The sequence below is a fragment of the Haliotis cracherodii genome, unplaced genomic scaffold (assembly GCF_022045235.1).
Source record: "Haliotis cracherodii isolate W230 unplaced genomic scaffold, xgHalCrac1.p SCAF_3, whole genome shotgun sequence".
Lineage (NCBI taxonomy): Eukaryota > Metazoa > Mollusca > Gastropoda > Lepetellida > Haliotidae > Haliotis > Haliotis cracherodii.
The window spans coordinates 14870564-14896559 of record NW_027266286.1 but is presented as its reverse complement, the minus strand read 5'-3'; the positions used below and the strand labels follow the sequence as shown (position 1 = coordinate 14896559).

At 42.1% G+C, this 25996-nt stretch overlaps 1 protein-coding gene across 4 annotated transcripts in view; it reads left to right on the top strand.

Moving 5' to 3' along the window:
• The window catches only part of LOC139475935 (diacylglycerol lipase-alpha-like), a 165434-nt gene that overhangs the window by 128322 nt on the left and 11116 nt on the right, over positions 1-25996 (top strand). For 3 of the 4 annotated variants that reach the window (XR_011654035.1, XM_071259150.1, XM_071259148.1), the window contains 10 exons: positions 5506-5640; positions 8685-8887; positions 10447-10579; positions 11516-11599; positions 12210-12368; positions 13968-14110; positions 16941-17009; positions 17606-17678; positions 19684-19874; positions 22653-22682. Coding sequence is in view for 3 of the 4 variants with exons in the window: in XM_071259150.1 (XP_071115251.1) it covers positions 5506-5640; positions 8685-8887; positions 10447-10579; positions 11516-11599; positions 12210-12368; positions 13968-14110; positions 16941-17009; positions 17606-17678; positions 19684-19874; positions 22653-22682 (1220 nt within the window). In the remaining variant the exon portion in view is untranslated. The remainder of the gene's footprint in view (positions 1-5505; positions 5641-8684; positions 8888-10446; positions 10580-11515; positions 11600-12209; positions 12369-13967; positions 14111-16940; positions 17010-17605; positions 17679-19683; positions 19875-22652; positions 22683-25996) is intronic. The other variant, XM_071259149.1, reaches the window with a different exon arrangement.

The window sequence follows — 25996 nt, the reverse complement described above, 5'->3', positions numbered from 1 at the left end:
ACGTTAAAAGATGGTACTTGTTGTTACTCTGTCTGGCGCTCGGCATTAAGGGGCTAAAACAAGGACTGGTCGGCTCGGAGTCAGTATGCTGTGTCTGAGTTGGGTATTCATGTGAAACTGCGGCATGGTATCTCAGTGTGCTAGCACTATAAATCGGCATCAGTCCGGACTAGTACAAGCAGCCACACACACACACACACACACGTGCATGCATGTCACTATATAAGTGCAATAATCTTGGACATGACATTAAACCCCATTTCACCTCACCTCATCTATTCTGTGTTGAGGTATATCATGATTGATATATGACCATATTATTTAATTTGAAAATAAAAAAGGCAGCTTTATTGAATAATTTACTTTTTTCAACTTAAATGGAATTTTATTCGCCCCTACTGTTTGACCTGTACGAATCATGGAGTTTCCCATGTCCTGGTACAGTTCACAGTACCCATCTGCAGCAAGGGAATCTTTTCCCTCCTAAACACCATCCCACTTGATGCAGGTTCCCTTCCCTGAGCAGCTTACAGCATGATGAGCGTCTCCAGTGATTTATTCACAACTAACCGTTTTGAGACCCTAAAAAGACTTCGATTCTCGATAAACTCAGACCTACAGTTTCAAAATACGCACCAATATTTCTTCCGCTGAGCTCAATACTCCTGCCCCTTTGCTTGATAGGCGAGACTTATCAGTGCCTGAACTGTGGGTCTTCATTCAACGCTTATTGAGGTTTTCTGCTTGATGTCTTGCAGCCAAGGACACTTAATCAGTAACCACGTCCCGCTAGATAAAGAAGCCAAAAGGCAAGGAGAAAGTTCACTTTTTCAAATGAGAATGTTCAATTTTTTTTAAGCAAGTATTGGATTTAAATTTTTAATTCGGGAATGACGGCTTTGTTTTGTGTGTGTGGTAAATCAAAAGACAGAAGTCTGCTTGTTATTTTGCCTTATTTGTCATTATAATTGTATTCATTAGAATCCAATTAGAAAACTGTTCTTCACTGGATCAAGATGTATAGATCAGTAAAACACAAATATGTCCATTTTGTGTACTAAATCACACTGCCTTGAGGTCACGCTTAGATAACAAAATATCAAGATCTTCAAATTAAAAGTCCCGGTTGAGACAAACTCTGAGTGATACAGATGAATAATAATATATTATTGACATTCACCGACTGATACATGGTTGAAAGTACAACGTACTTAAGTATAAGTACAAAAAAATGTGACTATGTTTGTCGTAAGAGGCAACTAATGGGATCAGGTGGTCAGGCTTGCTGACTTGGTTGATGCATGTCATCGTGTCCAAATTGCATGGATTGATGCTCTTGATGTCAATCACTAGATTGTCTGGTCCAGACTAGATTATTTACAAACCGCTGTCATATAGCTGGAATATTGCTGAGTGCAGCGTTAAACATCAAACAAACAAAACATCTTTGAAATATATGCATTCAAATGGCAACCATAACCACTGAGAAAGAGAACAAAGCCTTCTGTGACAGAATAAAATATTTATCTATGTAGCTGTAAAAAAAATGAAATCCTGCATTTTAGACAGATTAAACCCCTACCAGCTGACCAAAAAATTTTAAGCCAAATGTGATTAAGAAAGATATTGTGCAACACAAGTGTGTTTTTATATATCTCTACTGTACAAAACTATTCCGTTAGTCGCCTCTTACGACAAGCATAGTCAGCTTTTTCAGAAAGAATGGTTTGCTGGAGATCTGTTCTACCCCGGATCTTCACGGGTTGTGGAGCAGTGTCAGACTGACTTCTAGACACTGCTGCTGCCTCCATCACACACATAGAGCTGGTGGCTCATTGCATACTCCTGCACTAGAAATCTGCAACAGGTTCTCCATAGCATTTTGATTTCCCTTGAGAGAGACTTTGTGCAATTTGTTCAAATCAAGTTAGAGGATACTTTTCGCTGGAAACATAAAAAGGAGAAATTCTTGCTAATGAGTTCTGTGAAATCGGTAAACCCATTTACATTACTTTGTGTTCTGTATGTGAAATGACAAAGCAGTGATAGTTGACAATTGACACAGCAATCGTCACATGTCCCTTCAGTGTCTGTTTTCACACGAGGACTGCATGGCAGCAGAGCTGAGGCACCCAACCTATAGAATATACATTACATCACAGGATCTTTGTCGCTATAATTGGGGGCACAGGTGGCCCAGTCGTCTAAGGCGCCGCGATTCGCTGTGCAGAGTTGCTTCCCTTGGGCACGCCAGAAACCTATGATTGTGGGTTCGAATCCGGTTCGCCTCGATTATGTTTCTAGGTTTGTCAGCACCATACCCGTGCTCATGGGTTTCACCGAAGTGGTAAACGTCCGAGGCCTGCATCACGTCGGGCTTTCCTCCCACATTATGCTGACACGTGGCGATGTAACTGGAATACTGTTAAAAGTGGCGTTAAACCCAACTCACTTGTCGCAATAATTAAAATGTCTACAATTGTACCTCCTAATTAAGAGTGCCTTACTTCATCACAGATTCAGAAATTAACACATGCCTGTGGGTCCGAGGCTAAAAGAAATTACCTCAGGCTATTAAAATGATAATTCTACTAGCCCGTAGGGCCCATCATTTTTTTTACACGTAAATTGTCAATCGTTACTTATTCCCCGTCAAATCGCTGCACATGACATTTTACACGACCTTTCGAGTCTTTCTTGTAATGAATAATGTACACAATTTCCGAGTTCACACGACCTTTAAGGATTAGTAACCTTCTACCAGGCAAGCAGCAAAAGAATCTCCTGTGGGCTTGTTTCTTTTTTAAGTTAATTTCCATCCCTGTCAACAAACACGAATGGATACTATATTTTTGAATCTCTGAATCCTCCACATTAGGGACTCACAAAGAGAGGTATGCCGAAAATGTCATTGCTTTTTTGGTCAAACAGAAGTAGATCGTACAAAAACAATGTATAACTTGAGAACCAGACATGAAAATCTATTATATCTTACCTTACATTGTATTACAAGATTCTGATTGGTTAAGGAACAGGCAATCATATATGAATGTCTGTCGGTAAGATAAATTCTTTGGGCCATATTGTGTGATGTACCCTGTGTGTGAGCCTATGAACATGGCTTGGAGTAAATGGTCTCACAGACAGGGTACATCACATGACAGCTCATAAAGAACGCTCTTCCAGACTTGTACTAGTTTTCTAACCAGCCCACACCATGGATACATATCCTTGGATGCTGTTTCAGCAGTTTCATGGGTGTTGGTTATTTGAGGAGATGCATACTCCACCTATCTGTGTCATGTGAGCTGTGATGGTGGCCTGACACCTGGAGTTCCTGTATACAATCTGTTGACGTGATACATTGACCTGGGGATGATAGTCATCACTTCCTGGAGGAAATGAAAATAGATACCTGGTATATTTCAACATCTGCCATCATGCTGCTTTGCAACTACAGTAAACTGAAGTAAGACAAGTTCTATGGATGAACAACTTCTTTATTACAATTTGTGCAACGTTTCGGTGTAGATCCTAACGCCTTTATCAAGCAAGTGATTACCTCAGTTGCTTGATAAAGGTGTTAGGATCTACACCGAAACATCGCACAAATTGTAATAAAGAAGTTGTTCATCCATAGAACTTGTCTTACTTCATCATACCAACTTCTAAATGCCACTTAAAGAAGTTACAGTAAACTGTTTTTAACGAACACGCTTATAACAAACTTATTTTTTAGTCCTGGCCATTTGCTGTATAAATATGCTTATAATGAACTAGGTGTTATAATGAACTAAAATTAGTGGTCCCTTTGAGTTTGTTATAGCCGTAGTTTTCTGTATATTCTTGAATGTAGAAGTTTACTTGGCATAGAAGAACATTGATTCCCACTACATGTATATGACAGTGACCTGGAAGTAATCAAGTCTGGACCAGACGATCCAGTGATTGATATTATGACCATCAATACACTCCATCGCGGTACGTTGACATGCCATCAACTATTTAGTCACAGAGCCTGCCCACTCACTCACTCACTCACTCACTTTAAAACACCCCTTGTGACCAGCATAGGCTGGTAGGGCCCAGTTGTTCTTTTCCTGGAAGATGTCACATGGGAAAAAGGAAACTGTGGAAGCATTTCACACTGCGGAGACTAATTCTTCATGTCTAGTTCCCCAGGACCAAAAGTTGTCCATTGCTAATCCATTTACTGTCCACTTTCCTCTGAACTGGCCAAAGGGACAAGTCTGAAACTTAAGAATTATGTCTAATAGGTTTGTCACAATTACTCGGCTCACTGTTTACGATTTGAGAAGAATGGTATTGGGATCGTAGTTTAATATTATTGATCCCCACCCAAACTATGTTTTGCTTGGGACATAGAAACGATTGCTGTCATGCATTCCATCCATCTGTCGCTCTGTTACTGGAGCATGACACATGAAACTTTCTGTATTTTTTCATGAAACTTTGTATACACATCAGACATGGACTGAACTGGTGCCTTTTGCTTTTCAGGACTTGTTTTAATTTTTGTAAACGGGTGCATTTTGCGTTTCCTTGGCAACAGCTAAGACTAACAAAGAGTGCAGTGGTCCAAAAGAGGATAGTTTTTGTTTTCCGGAGCATAACTCATAAGTCATTCCATGTTTCTTCATGAAACTTTGGCTACACATCAAGCATGCATATTGCATTGAACTGGTGCCTTTTGCCATTCAGGAGTTTTTAAAATATTTTTTTTGCATTTTAAAGGAAATAAGTCGGACTTAAGTTGACGAGTCTGACCCTATATCAACACAATTTGCGAGTCTGACCCAATATCAACACAATATGACGAGTCTGACCCTATATCAACACAATATGACGAGTCTGACCCTATATCAACACAATATGACGAGTCTGACCCTATATCAACACAATATGATGAGTCTGACCCCACATCAACACAATATGAAGAGTCTGACCCTATATCAACACAATATGACATCAGTCTGACCCTATATATCAACACAATATGACGAGTCTGACCCTATATCAACACAATATGACATCAGTCTGACCCTATATCAACACAATATGACGAGTCTGACCCTATATCAACACAATATGACGAGTCTGACCCTATATCAACACAATATGAGGTCAGTCTGACCCTACATCACAATATGACATCAGTCTGACCCTATATCAACACAATATGAAGAGTCTGACCCTATATCAACACAATATGAAGAGTCTGACCCTATGTCAACACAATATGACATCAGTCTGACCCTATATCAACACAATATGACGAGTCTGACCCCACATACAATGTATTCTCGATCTAACATACAACACAATCTGTATGTGTTTCACCAATCTTCACATTCACAAGGGAGCTGTCGTCTAATGCATTACTGTACCACCACTTCATCAATTTGAATGCAATAACAACAAAATGTATATAGCCAACTTTGATCAAAAGCAAGATAATTACATATTCATTATGTATCTCTTCAGAACTCCATTGCCGAGATCGCTCAACTCTTTACGGAATTCTTCCGGGATTTAGATGTGGTGCCATCCGATGTGATCGCAGGCCTGGTTCTACTTCGGCAGTTCCAGAAGCAGCGCATGGCCAACATCGTATGGCAGGTACTGAGAGACCCCATTGGCTTCAGAATCAGGCTGTGTTTATGTTATTTATTTATATTGTCCCTTGTGTGTTGAGAGCGCCTTTGATGTTGTTGACTTCCATGTATTCCCAAATGTCACTTTAAAGTTTTTAGGTTTGAAAAATGTCATTAAATTACTTTGTCTCATGCTAGTGAGAATTAATTTTATTTTTAAGTTATTAATTTTTTATATCGCATTTAAATTGTAGAATCTATTTTTTCCATCACTTATCCTGTTTGAATGGCTTCATGTCCCATTGTGTTCCACCTATGTGTTCTCTGTCCATCGTGTTGTGACAGTATTAACCCCTTGTTGTTAACACCTACCTATGTTATCCCACTCATATATGTATTGTTGTTACTACTGTTAATCCTCCACCTACTATATATATTCTGTACTATGTCAGACCGCCTCCTTGGTCTAATGGTAGAGCGTCCACCCGGAAAGCTGAAGGTCCGGGGTTCGATCCCCAGACGCGTCATACTAACAGACGTTAAAAGATGGCACTTGTTGTTACCCTGTCTGGCGCTCGGCATTAAGGGGCTAAAACAAGGACTGTTCGGCTCGGAGTCAGTATACTGTGTCTGAGTGGGGTATTCATGTTAAACTGCGGCACCCTATCTCAGTGAGCTAGCACTATAAATCGGCATCAGTCCGGACTAGTACAAGCAGCCACACACACACACACACGTACATGCATGTCGCTATATAAGTGCAATAATCTTGGACGCGACGTTAAACCCCATTTCACCTCACCTATTGCATTTTCATCTATCAGATCATCTTTCATTTGTAAACTGAATGGAGGGGCGGTCGGGTAGCCTAGTGGTTAAAGCGTTAGCTTGTCATGCCGAAGACCTGGGTTCGATTCCCGACATGGGTACAATGTGTGAAGCCCATTTCTGGTGTCCCCCGCTGTGATATTGCTGGAATATTACTAAAAGCGGCGTAAAACCATACTCACTCACTCACTCACTGTAACTGAATGGACATGGTTAGAAATTAATTTTTCTTTTCACTGGTCCATAAAGATGATCTGAAAGATCTGAAAGAGTTGCTGTAAATGTCGTCGTCCCCATGGAAATGACAAAAAGTACTCTACGAAGTTTACTAGTCAGATACCAGGTGACTTGTGTTGATTATGTAATTATGTTGTTTTTGTTTGGTTTTTTTCATGGCCATGCTATCATCAGGTTATAAAACATGTTTAATCTCCTTAGGCAGGTGACTTTGTTCAAATTGTGCCTCTGTTCACACAGCAGTGAGTGGGTGGGTACCCGGTAGGATGAAATGGTGATATGGAGCTTGGGTTGTATACTCCCCATGGAGCTGAGAATACAATATGAATGAAACTGACCCGTCAACTTGCCTATTAATAATGCTGAGCTTTGATAATTCTGTGTGGTGTCAGGATATAAGTTTTACTACATTAACCTATTATTGTTTTATTTACAAAGTTACATATTTGGTTTCCTAAATATATTACAAGATGTGTCATCACTGAAAGAGTTCTCTCATAAGAATTTTAGAAATTTGGATTTCGTACACATTTTCATTTTTTTTAAATCATTTTTTGTCATTTAATCAGGTGAGTTACAGGATCCTTTAGCATATAAGTAGGTCATCTATCATGTGCTAGGTAATAACTTTACGTGTGTATGTCAGGTACGTTTATTACTATTTTTAACAGTAAATGATAAGTATCAAAATAGATGCTAAACTTTGAAAAAGAAAAAACAACAACCTTAGTTTTGAACATTTTACTGCTAAGCCATGATGCTATGTTTGTGTGAAAATAGACTTATTTTGACCATTTTTTGAAACCTGACAACAATTTGGGGATGGATCATGGCACAGAAAATTATATTGACATTCCCAGAGTTCTTGGCTTAATTAGTTTCTTCTGGTATTCGACGCAGTTATCAGTTAGTGATAATCTGTAGTCTTTAGCAACATCAGAAATAGGACTTGAAAGGTGGCTAGATTATAAAAGATAATCAAGGAAACGGCTAGTTCTTGGAATTATTAGATTAAAATTAAGTTGTTTTTTTAACTTCACATGATATTTCCAGGCCCTCCATTACAAAACAATCTACCAGGTGTCAGTAGGGAGAAAAGAGTGAGTGAGTATGGTTTTACACCGCTTTTAGCAATATTCCAGCAATGTCACAGCGGGGGACACCAGAAATGGGCTTCACAGATTGTACCCATGTCGGGAATCGAACCTGGGTCTTCGGCGTGACGAACGAACGCTTTAACCACTAGGCTACCCGACCGCCCCAGGGAGAAAAGAAGACAGTTTTAAAAAATTGATGAGGTGGTGAAAATTAACAAATTAACATGGGTATCACTGTCGTTGTATGAGGTGACAAACAGGTTGATGAAGTTTAATGTACTACAAGCCCACAAAGGATAATGAACCGTTCATGTTAATCTCTAGCTGTTCTCGTGTCCCTAGGGTAACAATGACTTGTACCAGTATCTCTCAGGGGTGCCCATCACCCCCCACACACACACCCTATCATGGGGAACTGCCCCACCCTCACTAATGTCTCTCTCTGTCCCCAGGGTAACAACGACTTCTACCAGTACCTGTCAGGGGTGCCCATCAAACCCCCCCCCCCCCCCTGCCATGGTGAACTGCCCCACCCGCACTAATGTCTCTGTCCCCAGGGTAACAACAACATCTACCAGTACCTGTCAGGGGTGCCGTGTCCATCACCCCCCACACCCACACCCACACCCTGTCATGGGAACTGCCCCACCCACACTAATGTCTCTCTCTCTGTCCTCAGGGCAACAACGACGTCTACCAGTACCTGTCAGGGATGTCCATCACCCCCCCACACCCACACCCTGTCATGGGAACTGCCCCACCCACAATAATGTCTCTCTCTCTGTCCTCAGGGTAACAACGACATCAACCAGTACCTGTCAGGGGTGCCCATCACCCCCCACACCCTCACACAACCTGTCATGGTGAACTGCCCCACCCGCACTAATATCTCTTTCTCTGTCCCCAGGGTAACAACGACGTCTACCAGTACCTGTCAGGGGTGCCCATCACCCCCCACACCCAGTTCCTCCAGCTGAGTGTGCCGTCCGTGATGGAGGACTACCGCCGCGTCATCCACTACATGAGACACGCCCTGGCGGCGTACGGCTGGCCCGCCACCATGATGATCAACCCCGGGACCTGGCTGTGTCGACTCATGCCCTTTCTCACGTAAGGGAAGCTTTCAGACTAAAGTTAGATTGATAGGAAGGTGATCATGTCTATTGTAACACCATCTTCCCGGGGCAAGAGTGTCCATTAACATTTTTATCAAAGTCTTGTTTCCACCCTTGCCACATCAAGCTCACTTTCCTGTACTAAATATGATTGGACTGTCGCACATATCGATAGTCCAATCAGAGAATGTTTCACAAAATCAACATCCACGACTGGTACATATTCGCATGAAATTGATCTACCGCTGCTTGTCTTTGTTGACACGAAATTGACTTTTTCAAATTTTAAACCCACTAACGATTACCTATGTTTTTGTGTCAGGGATGAAATTGTGAATGTCTTCATTATCTGATCGACTAGGACGTCGTCTATATTGGATATCGCGTTTCCATTACAAGGGGCACAACTCGTGATCTAGGCAAGGTTGCGCCAGGGTCAAGCCAAGAAAAGTGGCCTTGATGTGGCAAGGGTAGAAACTAGACTTTGATATAGGCTAATGGACCCGCTTGCCTTGGGTAGATGTTGTAACACATGATTTGTGATGTTAAGAATTACCTAGTCTTTGTGGTATCATCTGTTCTTGAGATTATCAGTTGTATGTTTATTTAGACGTTTCGTAGATACCAAGAGGTTTAAATAAAAATGTTCTGTGACTTCTAAAATCTGCTACTGGAGGGAATGTTTCAAAGTCGTTTGGATCAAAAGATTTCTGCACTTCCAAAACATTTTGTCCTTTGTATAAAGTGGTGAGGTGATATAAGGTTTAACACAATGTTAATCCAAGCATCCACATGCATGCTCGGTCGTTGCATGGTCAAGACTATTGCACTTTTATCGCGACGACCATGCATGCATGCAAATGCTTTTACTGGCCCAGACGACCGCCTCCGTGGTCTAGTGGTAGTGCGTCCGCCCGGAGAGCGGAAGGTCCGGGGTTCGATTCCCGACCGCGTCATACCAAAAGACATTAAAAGATGGTACTTGTTGTTACCCTGTCTGGCGCTCGGCATTAAGGGGCTGAAACAAGGACTGGTCAGCTCGGAGTCAGTATACTGTGTCTGAGTGGGGGTATTCAAGTTAAACTGCGGCATGGTATGTCAGTGAGCTAGCACTATAAATCGGCATCAGTCCGGACTAGTACAAGCAGCCACACAAACACACACACACGTACATGCATGTCACTATATAAGTGCAATAATCTTGGATGCGACGTTAAACCCCATTTCATCTCATCTACTGGCCCAGACTTATGTCATTTTTATAGTGCTATCCCACAGAGGTACCATACCAGTTTAAAATGAATTTCCCACTAACACAGTATATACTGACTTTAAGCTGACCAATCCTTGTTATACATGTATCTTCTAATGTAGTGCGCCAGGCAGGGTAACAACAAGTACCATCTTTTAACGTTTTTTTTGCTATGCTGCTGCCGGGAATCAAAACAGAGACCTTCCACTACACCAAGGAGTATTCCTGTGTATTAACATTATCTATGTCCTGTGTATTAATATACATAATGCATTGTGTAATAGCAATATTCCCTCCCTCAGTTGTTGCTGCTGCAACAAGCAACGCAATGCCATCGTCATCGACGACAACTGCTGCCTGTGCAACTTCTCCGCCTTGCGTCGTATCAGCGGTCTCCAGGAGGTGGATGTGGTTTATGCGACCTACCATGTTGATGTGAGCCACCATTGTAGTGTCCTGACAGTAACTGCTACCTCCGGGCAGGGGCCGGGATACAAGAGGCCCCCAGCAACTTGTACTGGTCATAAGTTGTGACTTGATATGCTCAAACACTTTAAGACTCGTTTTCGGCTTTTTGTACGTAATATGTGGCAAAAGGGCCACAAAAATCAAATTTTGTTGTTCTGGGTATATGAGATAATCAAACACAACAATGTCTTTGTACAGTTTGGAATCTCTTTCGATGTATTTGGAGATGGACTTGGGCACAAAAACATGTCATTTCTGATTTTGAGTTAAAGTTGATTATGTGTTTTCTAAATGTTTTCAGTGTGGATTGAGTGGTTTCTTGGTGATTTGGTTGATTGTGTGTCATTGTACCCCAAAGATGAGGATCGTTGCTCACAAAATCAGTCACTGGATTGTCTGGTCCAGAGGCGACTAACGGGATCGGGTGGTTGATACATGTCATCGATTCCAATTGTGTGGATCGATGCTCATGATATCAATCACTGGATTGTCTGGTCCAGACTCGATTATTTACAGACCGCCGTCATACAGCTGGAATAGTACGGCGTTAAACAACAAATCAACCAACAAACCAGACTTGATTATTTACAGGCTGCCATCATATAGCTGGAATATTGCTTAGTGCAGCATTATACAACTAACAAACAGTTACTGCACCCTGACCCCCATGTCCCACACGACAATATCATCTCTTGCTAGTTCTAAATCTACTTAGGCAGTCCTTTACCGAGTGTGTACATTATAATTATACCTCCTCTTCTGTTCATTATCTTTGTCCCATGACAAATGACATCAACAATTTTGAAAAATATGGCCTTTTGGAAAGTACTTTTGCTCAAGAATTAGACTTTGTTTGCAGGTACTGTATAACATACATTCAGTTATTTCTGTTTTTGTTTCTAGATTGGTGAGACTCCATTTTATGTGGCTCTGGACCATGCTGAGAAGACTGTGGTTGTCTGTGTGAGGGGCACGCTGTCATTACAGGTGGGTGGTTGTCTGTGTGAGGGGCACACTGTCATTACAGGTGGGTGGTTGTCTGTGTGAGGGGCACACTGTCATTACAGGTGGGTGGTTGTCTGTGTGAGGGGCAGGCTGTCATTACAGGTGGGTGGTTGTCTGTGTGAGGGGCACAATGTCATTACAGGTGGGTGGTTGTCTGTGTGAGGGGCACGCTGTCATTACAGGTGGGTGGTTGTCTGTGTGAGGGGCACACTGTCATTACAGGTGGGTGGTTGTCTGTGTGAGGGGCACACTGTCATTACAGGTGGGTGGTTGTCTGTGTTAGGGGCATGCTGTCGTTACAGGTGGGTGGTTGTCTGTGTGAGGGGCACGCTGTCGTTACAGGTGGGTGGTTGTCTGTGCGAGGGGCATGCTGTCGTTACAGGTGGGTGGTTGTCTGTGTGAGGGGCACGCTGTCGTTACAGGTGGGTGGTTGTCTGTGTGAGGGGCACGCTGTCGTTACAGGTGGGTGGTTGTCTGTGTTAGGGGCATGCTGTCATTACAGGTGGGTGGTTGTCTGTGTGAGGGGAATGCTGTCGTTACAGGTGGATGGTTGTCTATGTTAGGGGTTTATCAAAGACACCACTTGTTGCAGGATGTGCTGACAGATCTAAAGGCGGAGGCGGAGACCCTCCCCCTGACACCGCCCAGGGAGGACTGGCAAGGTCACAAGGGCATGGTGCAGGCCGCCGTCTACATCAAGAAGAGACTGGACGAGGAGGGCATCATCATCAAAGCCATGAATCTTGCCGAGGTGAGTGGCAGGGTCCTTCCCATGTAGATCATGGATGCATGGATTGGCTCAGTGAGTGGCAGTGTGCTTCCCATGTAGATCATGGATGCATGGATTGGCTCAGTGAGTGGCAGTGTGCTTCCCGTGTAGATCATGGATGCATGGATTGGCTCAGTGAGTGGCAGTGTCCTTCCCGTGTAGATCATGGATGCATGGATTGGCTGAGTGAGAGGCAGGGTCCTTCCCATGTAGATCATGGATGTCATGGATTGGCTCAGTGAGTGGCAGGGTCCTTCCCGTGTAGATCATGGATGTCATGGATTGGCTCATTTGAGTGGCAGGGTCCTTCCCGTGTAGATCATGGATGTCATGGATTGGCTGAGTGAGTGGCAGGGTCCTTCCCGTGTAGATCATGGATGTCATGGATTGGCTGAGTGAGTGGCAGGGTCCTTCCCATGTAGATCATGGATGCATGGATTGGCTGAGTGAGTGGCAGGGTCCTTCCCATGTAGATCATGGATGTCATGGATTGGCTGAGTGAGTGGCAGGGTCCTTCCCGTGTAGATCATGGATGTCATGGATTGGCTGAGTGAGTGGCAGGGTCCTTCCCATGTAGATCATGGATGCATGGATTGGCTGAGTGAGTGGCAGGGTCCTTCCCATGTAGATCATGGATGCATGGATTGGCTGAGTGAGTGGCAGGGTCCTTCCCGTGTAGATCATGGATGTCATGGATTGGCTCATTTGAGTGGCAGGGTCCTTCCCGTGTAGATCATGGATGTCATGGATTGGCTGAGTGAGTGGCAGGGTCCTTCCCGTGTAGATCATGGATGCATGGATTGGCTGAGTGAGTGGCAGGGTCCTTCCCGTGTAGATCATGGATGTCATGGATTGGCTGAGTGAGTGGCAGGGTCCTTCCCATGTAGATCATGGATGCATGGATTGGCTGAGTGAGTGGCAGGGTCCTTCCCATGTAGATCATGGATGCATGGATTGGCTGAGTGAGTGGCAGGGTCCTTCCCATGTAGATCATGGATGCATGGATTGGCTGAGTGAGTGGCAGGGTCCTTCCCATGTAAATCATGGATGCATGGATTGGCTGAGTGAGTGGCAGGTATTTGGCCATCATGTCTATGAAAAAGATGGCTTACGTATCACGGACAAGAGCACATGCATGTATCGTGATACACATAGGATCATGAGCAAGGTATTGTGATACGTATTGGATCACACAGTTGGTGTTTCATCCCAGCCCTAGTTACTATTCTAACCGTGCCACTGACCTTCTTAACAGAGGCATTTCGAGTCCCGAAGGCCCTGTTACATACCATCATCCTAGCCACATCATTAAAGGAGGAATGTGCAATTCCCAGAGCCATAGCCATTGAAGTAACCTCTTTCCTCATTTTCTGTGACATGCATTAATTATATCCTTGTTTTAGGTAATTAATCATTAGTCATGTATAACTTTTGTTTGGGGAGAAACTTAGAAAATAGAAAATACCTTGGAAAAATTAAAGCGATACAGGAGTATTTTTATTTGTCCAGTGAGCTACAGACCCTTGCAGCACAATTCTTTGACAATGAGTCTGTTGTTGTACACATGTTTTGTGTTGGCAGGAGCTGAGTTCAGAGAAGTACGACCTGACCCTAGTGGGTCACTCTCTGGGGGCAGGCACAGCCGCCATCCTGGCCATCCTCCTTCAGCCGGAGTTCCCCACCCTGCACTGCTACGCCTTCTCTCCCCCAGGGGGACTCATCAGGTCAGTCCACTCACAGCATCACACAAACACACCCCCACCCCCACCCCCCCACACCCTGCACTGTTACGCCTTCTCTCCCCCGAGGGGACTTATCAGGTCAGTCCACTCACAGCATCACAAACACACCCCCATCCTACACCGCTATGCCTTCTCTCCCCCAGGGGGACTTATCAGATCAGTCCACTCACAGCATCACAAACACACCCCCACCCTACACCGCTATGCCTTCTCTCCCCCAGGGGGACTTATCAGATCAGTCCACTCACAGCATCACACAAACACATCTGTCTTCCCCACCCTGTGGTGCTATGCACAAAACTGAAGTCTAGATTAATGAATTCCTAGTTCCAAGGCCATACATTGCCTAGCATTTCTTATTTTCATCAGGGTATATTTCAGTGTACAGAAAGATCCACCATGATCACACCATAATGGTGGGTTCGAATCCAGGATTCCAACCGCAGCAATGTCATGTTGGCTAACCACAGTATTATCATGTTGGCTAGCTGCAACCGCAAGGAATACCCTGTTGGCTAACCACAGTCATATCGTCTCCATCCATCCTGGCCACAGGGGCTTCACATTGCACACCGAGACAGGTCATAGCAATCCATTTCACCAAGTTGCCACCACTGGAGACATTTCTCTCTATTGTTTAGACACATTACCTGCTATGGCTGTGATGGGACACTTGGAATAGTTTTTCTATGATAGGATTATTGGCCCGTAGGAGTAATTATGGAAGCCTAAAGAGGTTATTGGTACTGATTTTCTGTTACTGGGTATTGATTAAGTTAGGAATAAGCCATGATGAGAGGGATGTCGTGGAACTGGTCACCGATAAGTGATGGGTTTGATGGTTAAGTGACAGTGTTAGATTGTTCGAGAGATTAATTCTTGAAGCAGGTAAAATGCAACCGAGTCTTAAGAGACATCATATTCAAAGAGAAACTATGCTCAATCGTCTGGTGTCGTCACATCTCTAGTACAGGCCAATGAAGTCAGATCGACACCAAGTACAACACTAGTTGTGTGGACTTTTACAGTTCATTCCATCCTGAAAGTTTAAAACAATGTGCTAGACTTTACTGCTCTAGGTTTAAGGGGAATTATTGGTGCTAGTCTATGCTATTCAAAGTTTATACTGTTTAAGTCAACGTATCACCAAGATTAAGTGGTACAGCAGAGATTGTTTGTTGGTTTGTTGTTTAACGCCGCACTCAGCAATATTCCAGCTATATGACGACGGTCTGTAAATAATCTTCCCGGGGTCGGTGCAGCACTTTGTTACATTATACAGTAATTGAATTTAATACCATTGTAGAGTGCTTACAGCCAAGGTGAATGGTAATAGTGCGACAATGTTTACTATTAGTCTATATGATGTCACTAAACTGTGTGGCATCACCCTGTAATGTCATAGCCTATATATGTCTGTATGTCGCTTCTAGGAATTGAGACCGCCTCCGTGGTCTTGTGGTAGAGCGTCCGCCCGGAGAGCGGAAGGTCCAGGGTTCGATCCCGGGCCGCGTCATACAAAAAGACGTTAAAAGATTGTACTTGTTGTTACCCTGTCTGGCGCTCGGCATTAAGGGGCTAAAACAAGGACTGGTCGGCTCGGAGTCAGTATACTGTGTCTGAGTGGGGTATTCATGTTAAACTGCGGCATGGTATCTCAGTGAGCTAGCACTATAAATCGGCATCAGTCCGGACTAGTACAAGCAGCCACACACACACATACACGTGCATGCACGTCGCTATATAAGTGCAATAATCTTGGACGCGACGTTAAACCCAATTTCACCTCACCTCACCTTCTAGGAATTGAGGAAAATACATCAATGTGCATGTTTTACCCATTTGCTCTAAAATTAGTGAGTGAGTGAGTGAGTTGGATTTAACGCCGCTTTTAACAGTATTCCAGTTATATCACAGCGTGTCAGCTTAATGTGGGAGGAAAGCCCGAAGTGATGCAGGTCTCAGACGTTTACCACTTCGTTGAAACCCACGAGCACGGGTATGGTACTGACAAAGTGAGAAACATAATCGGGGCGAACCGGGATTCAAATCCACAATCATATGTTTCTGGCGTGCCCAAGGGATGCAACTCTGCACACCGAATCGCGGCGCCTTAGACGACTGGGCCACACGTGCCCCCACTCTAAAATTAACACTAACATAAAGTTTGATATTTTCTTATAGATGAACAATTTTTCTAAAAATATTATCAGTGATCATTTTTGCAGAACTATAAACACAATGCGTGAATTTCCTATGTAGCTGTTGTAAAGTATGACTTTGATGTGGTAATCAATAATAAAGCGGTGAACCCATCTCTTTTCATTTTGGACCGCTGTGGTGTTGTGGTAGAGCATCCGCCTTGAGAGCGGAAGGTCTGGGGTTCGATCCCCGGCCGCGTCATATAAAATGATGTTAAAAGATGGTACTTCTTGTTACCCTGTCTGGCGCTCGGCATTAAAGGGCTAAAACAAGGACTGGTCGGCTCGGAGTCAGTATACTGTGTCTGAGTGTTAAACTGCGGTATGGTATCTCAGTGGGCTTGCACTATAAATCGGCATCAGTCCGGACTAGTACAAGCAGCCACACATACACACACATGCATGCACATCACTGTATAAGTGCAGTAATCTTGGATGTGACGTTAAACCCCATTTCACCTCACCGCATTTTGACAGATCTTAGAAAAAGTTAAATACTCTTAATAGAGACAGTCACACGTGCTTAGTAATATTTTGATGAGAACATGTGAGTAGTGTCCAGTTGTCTGTGTCCAGTGAAGTAGGGTCTGGCCCTGGTTGTGTTGTTTCAGTATATCCTGTGTGGAGGAGACCAAGTCCTACATCACGTCTGTTGTCGTGGGGAAAGATGTCGTGCCCAGGTGAGTTAACAAGTTCACCTTCTACATAAAGACATCTGTTATCAACATTCACAATGTTTATTTTCCCCAACCACGGATGGAAGGGGGATATAGGAATGGCTGCTGTCAGTCCGTCTGTCATGTTTCATTTCCGGAGCAGAACTCAAATTGTTTTTCGATTTCCATTGCAAAGGCTTGCTGGGTCGTCCACATTAACCATGTGCTTCATGGCCACAATAGGTTCCCACTACCCCCTCCTTGTCATGAGAGCCACTGATGAGGATTGGGTGGTTAAAATGGCTGACCTGGTAAATGAGTGAGCGAGGGAGTATGGTTTTACACCGCTCTTAGCAATATTCCAGCAATATCTCAACGGGGGACACCAGAAATGGGCTTCAGACGTTGTACCCATGTCGGGAATCGAACCCGGGTCTTCACGTGACGAGCAAACGCTTCAACCACTAGGCTGCCCCGACCGCCCCGACCTGGTTGATGACATCAAGCACTGCTTTTACTTGACTTCATCTGTAGGTTGTATGTGTTGTGTGGCTGGAATATGGTTGAGGGTGGTTTAAAGGAGCAATCACTCTCTCCATTGTTGCCGTGATGTGTTTCAGAATTGGTCTGCCCCAGATGGAGCTGCTGAGGACAGACATCATCAACATGATCAAGAAGAGCAACGACCCCAAGGTAAATACTCAGTGGAGGTGGATATGTGTAGGCTAAAACACAACCGAGAGATTTTAAATATCATAAAAACCAAAAGGGAAGTGTTTTGGTTTTACTTTTAAAACAAAACAAAAATCTGATACAACAAAGTTTACCAACAATTTTATGTTTCAAACACACTTTCTTTTCGCCTTAGGAAACATGTTAAACGCTGCTGTTCATGTACTTTAAAAAAGTTATTCTTAGAAGCATTGTGATTTGTCAACGCCTCTGTTGTTCATTCACAAACTTACAGATACGAGGGGGTTGAACGTTCGATCCTCTGAAATATAGAGAAGAAATTTGTTGTTATATTTTATTTAATTCTGCACATTTACTTACCGTATTCGACGTAACAAGCGCCCCATCCTAATAAGCGCCCTAGGCGATATTTGCTCATATATTAGCTTGTGAACAATCCCAATTAACATCCCTTCCAATTGATCATTGTACACAAGACGTATTTATTCGTGTATAATATGCACTCGTGTGTTATATGCACCCTTAATTATGGGCAATTAAATTCTGGAAAATATATCTGTCGTGTATAATACGACTTTTCTTCTGTATCATTTCAGGCTGTCAGCATAAACCACGAAATTTACGATCTTTCAACTCTTTTTTTTCTCACCAAAATTATATTCTAATAATAGCCCCCTATTCTAATTTTGAGATTGCCCTGGGCGCTTATTACGTCGAATACGGTATTTAGATTCTGTTCAAACACAAGATCCCCGGTCTTCGGAAACGTTGCATTATCAACGGAACTTCTATGTATAAAATCCTGTGGTTATTGTGACATTGCTGTACATGAGTGAGTGATTGAGTGAGTATGGTTTTAAGCCCCTTTTAGCAATATTCCAGCAATATCACAGCGGGGGACACCAGAAATGGGCTTCACACATTGTACCCATGTCGGGAATCGAACCCGGGTCTTCGGCGTGACGAGCGAACGCTTTAACCACTAGGCTACCCGACCGCCCCTTGCTGTATATCTTCCCTATTGGGGAACAATAGGATAACATCTATGTGTCTTGTTACGGAGCCTTCAACAACCTATGTCACATGAGATGACGATGTGGATCGAGTGATCAGGTTCAGTGACATGGTTAATGGAGCGTAATCATATCCAACTGCGTGGATAGTTGCTCGTAATATCAATCACTGGATTGCCTTGTCTCGACTCAGTTATCACAAAGATGGATCAGGGTGCGGCTTTCAACATTAGACAGAAGACAATGAAGGGTGATATCATTCGTCACCACTTGCCCCTTTTCGTAACCTGGAAGAAGACCTGTCCCCATATCGATGAATGTTGTGTGTGAAAAAACAACAAACCAATCAGCATGTTTGTATAACTTCAAGTACTTCGATCAAAGAATCCCTCAGGAATAATTTTTGGTTTTACATCTGTCTTGCATTTAAAAAGATACAGTTAAATGTGTTCAATCATTCTGTATAATATTGTATGGCCCAATGTGTTTTCAGAAGCATCTGGAATATATATGGTATAAAAATGTACGTGAATGATTGACAATTCATTTAGCTATGCCCGTTTGCGCTTAGACAGAATCAAGTCACAAAAATGCCAATGAGAAGGGCACGTGTCGCAATTCGGCTTGTCCCAGAATAACACGAGTTGGTCACGAATGTGGTGATGATGTAAGTTGTGGCTGATCGAGTCAGATGTGTGTGTGTTTGTTGTATAACACAACACTCAGCAATGTTCCAGCTATATGTAAATATGTAAATGATTGATATCATGAGCATCAATCCACACAATTGGGATCGATGACATGCTTCAACCAAGTCAGCGAGCCTGACCACCTGATCCCATTAGTCGCCTCTTACGACAAACAAAGTCGCCTTTTACGACAAGCATGGGCTGCTGAAGACCTATTCTACCCCGGATCTTCACGGGTTTCGAGCCAGATGACACGCATCATGATCTCTATGACAGATACTGGCAAGGCTGTGACTGTTTCAGTGGCAGATTATCTCAAAGGGAGTGTTCTGCTGTTGTGGGGACTACACAGGCAAGAAGGGGTCTCAGGTGGACTTAGACCGCAACGTGACCGCTCACCCTAGTGACTCCCAGATCGGCCTGTCCGCCCATGTCCCACTGTTTCCCCCGGGGAAGATCATCCACATTGTCCGGAGTCACCCCAAGGAGTCAGGGTCAGTATCCACTTAGAATGTCTATCATCATTGTTGTGCCATATTGTGTCATATTGTGTCACATGTGATTGTGGTTAGAACTTATTCACAGTCTCTGCAAACGCTTTTAGTTATAAATGATGAAGGGTTGAAATCATGCTACTCAAAAGAAGTTAAACAACAACCAATTTTATTTTTGTATAGCCATGACAGATTAACCATAGTCATATGAAGAATCGTGTCTTTAACTTTGGTTTAGTAGTTTACTTAATTTATCAAATACTTTAAATTAGAATTAAAGTGATTATTCTATAATGAAGGTAATATATATATTTTTCAATGCATATTAGCTCTTTAATTGAGTACATTTTTTTTAACCCCTTGTGTTGATTCATGATGAAGGCCACAGAGATAACACCAACTGCTCGTGATAGTTACACTACATGTATTTACCATTGTATCTGTAGAATAGAATTTGTTTACCATTTGATATTAATGAACTAATAGCTAAAGCAGCTGTTAGTTGTAAACGATTTGTCACTCAGTTTGTTTTCAAAGATTGTCAAACACTTGACACCTTTCACATGTGGAAAGTGTAAGAAGATTCTTGATTTGTCATAAATATTGTTATAATGGATAAAGGGAGACTACTTGTAGTCGAACTTTAGATTGTCTCCCTTTGACAATTGTTTTTCAAGTTGAAAATGTTTATAATGGGTGTGCCAGGTGACACATTTCTTCAATATCTATATTTGGTTATCAAGCTGTTGTGATAGTTTATTGTATTTAAGAGGTTTTGGTCTATTGATTGTACAATCTTTTTTCATTGTGTACTTTTGAGGTTATAGGAGGCTTTTGATATTTTCATTTTAGAGGCTTTTGATATAGTTATGGCAAACTCTGGTTCTTCATAATTCATCAAAAATGGAACAATTTTTATAATTTTGATTTTGATAATCAGTTCAAGTGGAGTTTCTATTTTCCCTATCCATGATGTACTGTACTGACTGTTAGCATGACTCTTCATTCTGGCCTTCTTGTTTGGGAATGACGTCATTCTGACCACTGTATTGTCACACCATATTTTTTTTCATTCCTTCCAGAGCATGGTGCATTTTGAAATATATAAAGTGACACAGTTGGACTTGCCTCTTATTTAGTATTAGCATCTCTGTAAAACAAATGTTATTTGAATTTGATTAATTGTATGTTAAGTTCTTGGAATTTTCAAATGTTGTAGGAAATGTATATGACACTGATTTGATTGCTGTGAAACAAAGCATGCTTTTCTTATTATCAAAACTGGATTGATGTGAGTTATTGATTTATTATTTATTGATTGATAACTCAACATCTTGAGGCCCATGAAAAGTCCCCAAATCCAGTTTCTTTCTGTTTTCTCACCATGCTTCCTTTGAGAAGTGTACACATGAGTACATTATGAGTAAACTCAAAGGAAAGCCTCTCACTCAAAGCCTCTCAATGAAGGTGTCACTGTTTCCTCACCATCGCTGGGGGTGCTGCGACTTAGGTCACCCCGATTTATTGGGGAACTGGGTTACAGTTAGCATCAAATACACAAACTCAACCTATGACTTAAGATCAGTTTTACACTGCAGCTAAGTTAGCACTCCCATGTTAAACGGATCCCGAGTTAACCCTGCCATGTTACACATAACCCCAGTTAACCCTGCCATGTGAAACATGTCCCTAGTTAACCCTGACATGTTAGATATGTCCGTAGTTAACCCTGCCATGTTAAACATCCCTCAGTTAACCCTGCCATGTTAAACATAACCTCTGTTAACCCTGCCATGTAAAACATGTCCCTAGTTAACCCTGACATGTTAGACATGTCCGTAGTTAACCCTGACATGTTAAACATGTCTGTAGTTAACCCTGCCATATTAAACACATCCCCAGTTAGCCCTGACATGTTAAACATCCCTCAGTTAACCCTGCCATGTTAAACATAACCTCAGTTAACCCTGCCATGTTAAATATAACCTCAGTTAACCCTGCCATGTTAAACATAACCCTAGTTAGCCCTGCCATGTTAAACTACCTCAGTTAACCCTGCCATGTTAAACATAACCCCAGTTAACCCTGCCATGTTAAACCTAACCTCAGTTAACCCTGCCATGTTAAACCTAACCCTAGTTAACCCTGCCATGTTAAAAATCCCTCAGTTAACCCTGCCATGTTAAACATAACCCCAGTTAACCCTGCCATGTTAAACCTAACCTCAGTTAACCCTGCCATGTTAAACATCACCTTAGTTACCCCTGCCATGTTAAACATAACCTCAGTTAGCCCTGCCATGTTAAACATCCCTCAGTTAGCCCTGCCATGTTAAACATCACCTTAGTTACCCCTGCCATGTTAAACATAACCTCAGTTAGCCCTGCCATGTTAAACATCCCTCAGTTAGCCCTGCCATAGTAAACATGTCCCCAGTTTGCCCTGCCATGTTAAACATCCCTCAGTTAGCCCTGCCATGTTAAACATAACCCCAGTTTGCCCTAGCTGCCACATTAAACATGTCCCCAGTTTGCCCTGCCATGTTAAACATCCCTCAATTAGCCCTGCCATATCAAACATGTCCCCAGTTTGCCCTGCCATGTTAAACATCCCTCAGTTAACCCTGCCCTGTTAAACATAACCTCAGTTAACCCTGCCCTGTTAAACATAACCCCATCTAACCCGGCCATGCCATTCTCTCTACTCCTATGACTGTGAGTTGTGTGTTTCGTTCTTTCTGTGTTTGAATGATATGACTAGTGACTATGTTGATTTCAGGCATGTTCATAACCGTCGCTATTCCAAGAAGTAAGTTTCATCCTGTCCATTTGCCCTTCTTTGTCCATACTCTCGCATTCCTTATTATTGATATCATTATGTTGATTCTGTTTGAGCAGGGGACATTTTACATCATCACCAAACTCAGCATCAGTTAGTTTTCACACATTCACAAACAGTGGTAGATGTTTGTTTCTAGACATTACATACTAGTTAGCAGTCTTATAGGACTTTGCAACAAACGTTCTACTGAAGTAGTTCTTCTAATTATATATGGTCAACACTACTGACAGTCTGCGACATCCGCCACAAGTCCAAAACCGAAGTCTTGTAAAATTCTGTTTGGTCGACTAAGCTCAGCTGATAAGGCTAAAAAATAAAATAATAGTCTTCGTTCTCAGGCACCACATGCGTCACATAAAGTCTGCCGCCCATTTTTTTTTTATTTCGATTTTCAAAAAAATATATCAATCCTAAAACTTAGACACAATGCACAAAAAAACATTGAAAATGGAAACAAAAACAAGACATGCAATGAACTTTATGATGATGTGGGCAGTGCCTGAGAACCAAGACTATTATTTATTTAGCCTAATAGTCCCTATGGTAAGACTGAAATGTGATGTCAATGATGAGCCTTTCATCAGGCTAGTTGACTCAGAGTTTTGGCACAGACTGTACTGGTATCTGTAAGCTTCCTGTTGGTCTTGTGGGCTTTGTGGACCTAAAACAGATGTTATTGCAAAAACAGCCACACACATTGACTATGTTCTAAAACGATTCAAAGCTATATATCAGTAGCTATTTTCAAAGATGTATTTCAGAAAAAGATCTTGTATTGATTATGATTTTCATAGTATTGTATATCATAATGTTTTTGAGAATATATAAGTCAAATAACTGTCATGTTTTGGAAGCCATACACAGTGGTGTATAAGAGAAGGCAGTAGCTATGTCAAGTCATTATGAACACCAGTGCACAATAATTCATCTAGAAGTTGCTATGATTTTGTTTCGTTTTGAACATCTGATTTATAACTGATCTCACATTGTTTTTCTCACAACTGTTGAGTTACACAAAACTGTTTAGCCTGAAATCTCACGGTGTGAATCGTTCCTTTTGTTTTGTTACCTTATAACACTTTGACACATTTGAACAATGAGCCATAAAACTCATCCCTCACCCACTCACGCATGCACACACACACGCGCGCACGCACACACACACACATTCACACACACACACACACACACACACACACACACACACACACACACACACACACACACACACACACACACACACCACGCCTGTTGTTAGACTGCAGAGATGGGTATCTTTTGGTCACAATGGCTGCCAAGTGTGGACAGTTCCTTGGTGTGTGACAAATTAGGATCTGGCATTTTACCGTGACCCGATGATCAATCAGTCAATTACTTCTCTGACCAGGCTGAACATTGCTGACATAAACCCCCTTTCACTCACTCACTCACTCAAATCCACAATGACACAACACACTCACCATATCTCCATTGTCCCTATTCAAGCTGACCACCCGTGAAGATCCGGGGTAGAATAGGTCTTCAGAAACCCATGCTTGCCGTAAAAAATGACTATGCTTGTCTTAAGAGGCGATCAATGGGATTGGGTGGTCAGGCTCGCTGACTTGGTTGATGCATGTCTTCATATCCCAATTGTGTGGATCAATGCTCATGATGTCAATCACTGGATTGTCTGGTCCAGACTCGATTATTTACAGACCGCAGAATAGTGTGGCGTTAAACAACAAACAAAACAAACAAAAAACACCAAGCTGACACATCATGATACAACTGGAATACTGTTCAAAGCGGCGGTGAAACCTCACTCACTCACTCACTCACTCACTCACTCACTCCATATCTCCATACACTAAGGCATGAAGTGCACCCAGCCAGGCCCTGTGGTATTGCATGGTTACAGTGAAATGCAGCATTTGAAGAGAGCGGGGCGGCATGTAAGCACTGCCATACAGGCAGCTTGTCCAAGTCCAGCATGTGGCTACAGTCATTTTGGTTGTATGATATTAATATGCATGTCATATAATACCCACACAGCTTTTGTCAGTTTGTTTTTCAGGAAAATGGCTTGACATTGTGCCCTTAGTAATTTCTATGTAAGTTTGTTCAGGTGTTTGTTATGAAAACTTGATGACATTTTAAAGATTAAGGGTTAAATTATTTGGTGTTGGTGAATAATAATATTAACTTTTTAAAGGTTTGTATCCCTCTACCCATAATGTAGTTTTATTTTTTTTATTTTCATTATCTTTACGTCTGCAATTTTCTGTAAGGCAGTTGTTGAGATAAATGTTTGTAAGACATGATATTATGTGCATCCTTAACGGTATCAGGGATGACTTGGTTGTAATGGTGGGAAATAACTGGGGTCCAGTAGTCTTGATATGCATGACATAATACAATACCATGGTGTGTTCTATGTTTGCTGTCTCTCCTGACACCCTTCATTCACAGGTCGGCCTCCATGGTGTGTTGGTGAGTTTACACACCAAGGCTGCAGCAGACTCTGTCAGAGTCACAGATCCCAAACAATTAGTACACTTTCTCCATGTAATTGTTTAACATGTGTCATTTTATTATCTGTCAATATATGAACAATGTATGAACAATGTAAGGACAATCTTTGGACAATGTAGAGACAATGTATTAACAATGTATGGCCAATGTGGGACAATGTTTGAACAATGTATGGACAATGTATGAACCATGTATGGCCAATGTACAGACAATGTTTGAACAATGTATGGACAATGTACAGACAATGTATGAACAATGTATGGACAATGTTTGGACAATGTATGAACAATGTATAGACAATGTACAGACAATGAACAGACAATATATGAACAATGTATGGACAATGTATAAACAATGTATGAACAATGCATGGACAGTGTTTGGACAATTTACAATGTATGAACAATGTATGGACAGTGTTTGGACAATTTACAATGTTTGGACAATGTATGGACAATGCTTGGACAATATACAGACAATGTATGAACAATGTATGAACAATGTATGGACAATGTACAGACAATGTATGAACAATGTTTGGACAATGTACAGACTGTATGAACAATATATGGACAATGTACGGAAAATGTATGGACAATATACGGATACTGTATGGACAATATATGGATAATGTATGGACAATATATGGATAATGTTTTGGATTTGTTTACCCCATATAACTAAACAAACATCCTTTCCTTTAAAATCATTTTGGGCTCGGGAAATATTTTTCACATAATCAGAATTTATTTATTTATTTTCCTGTA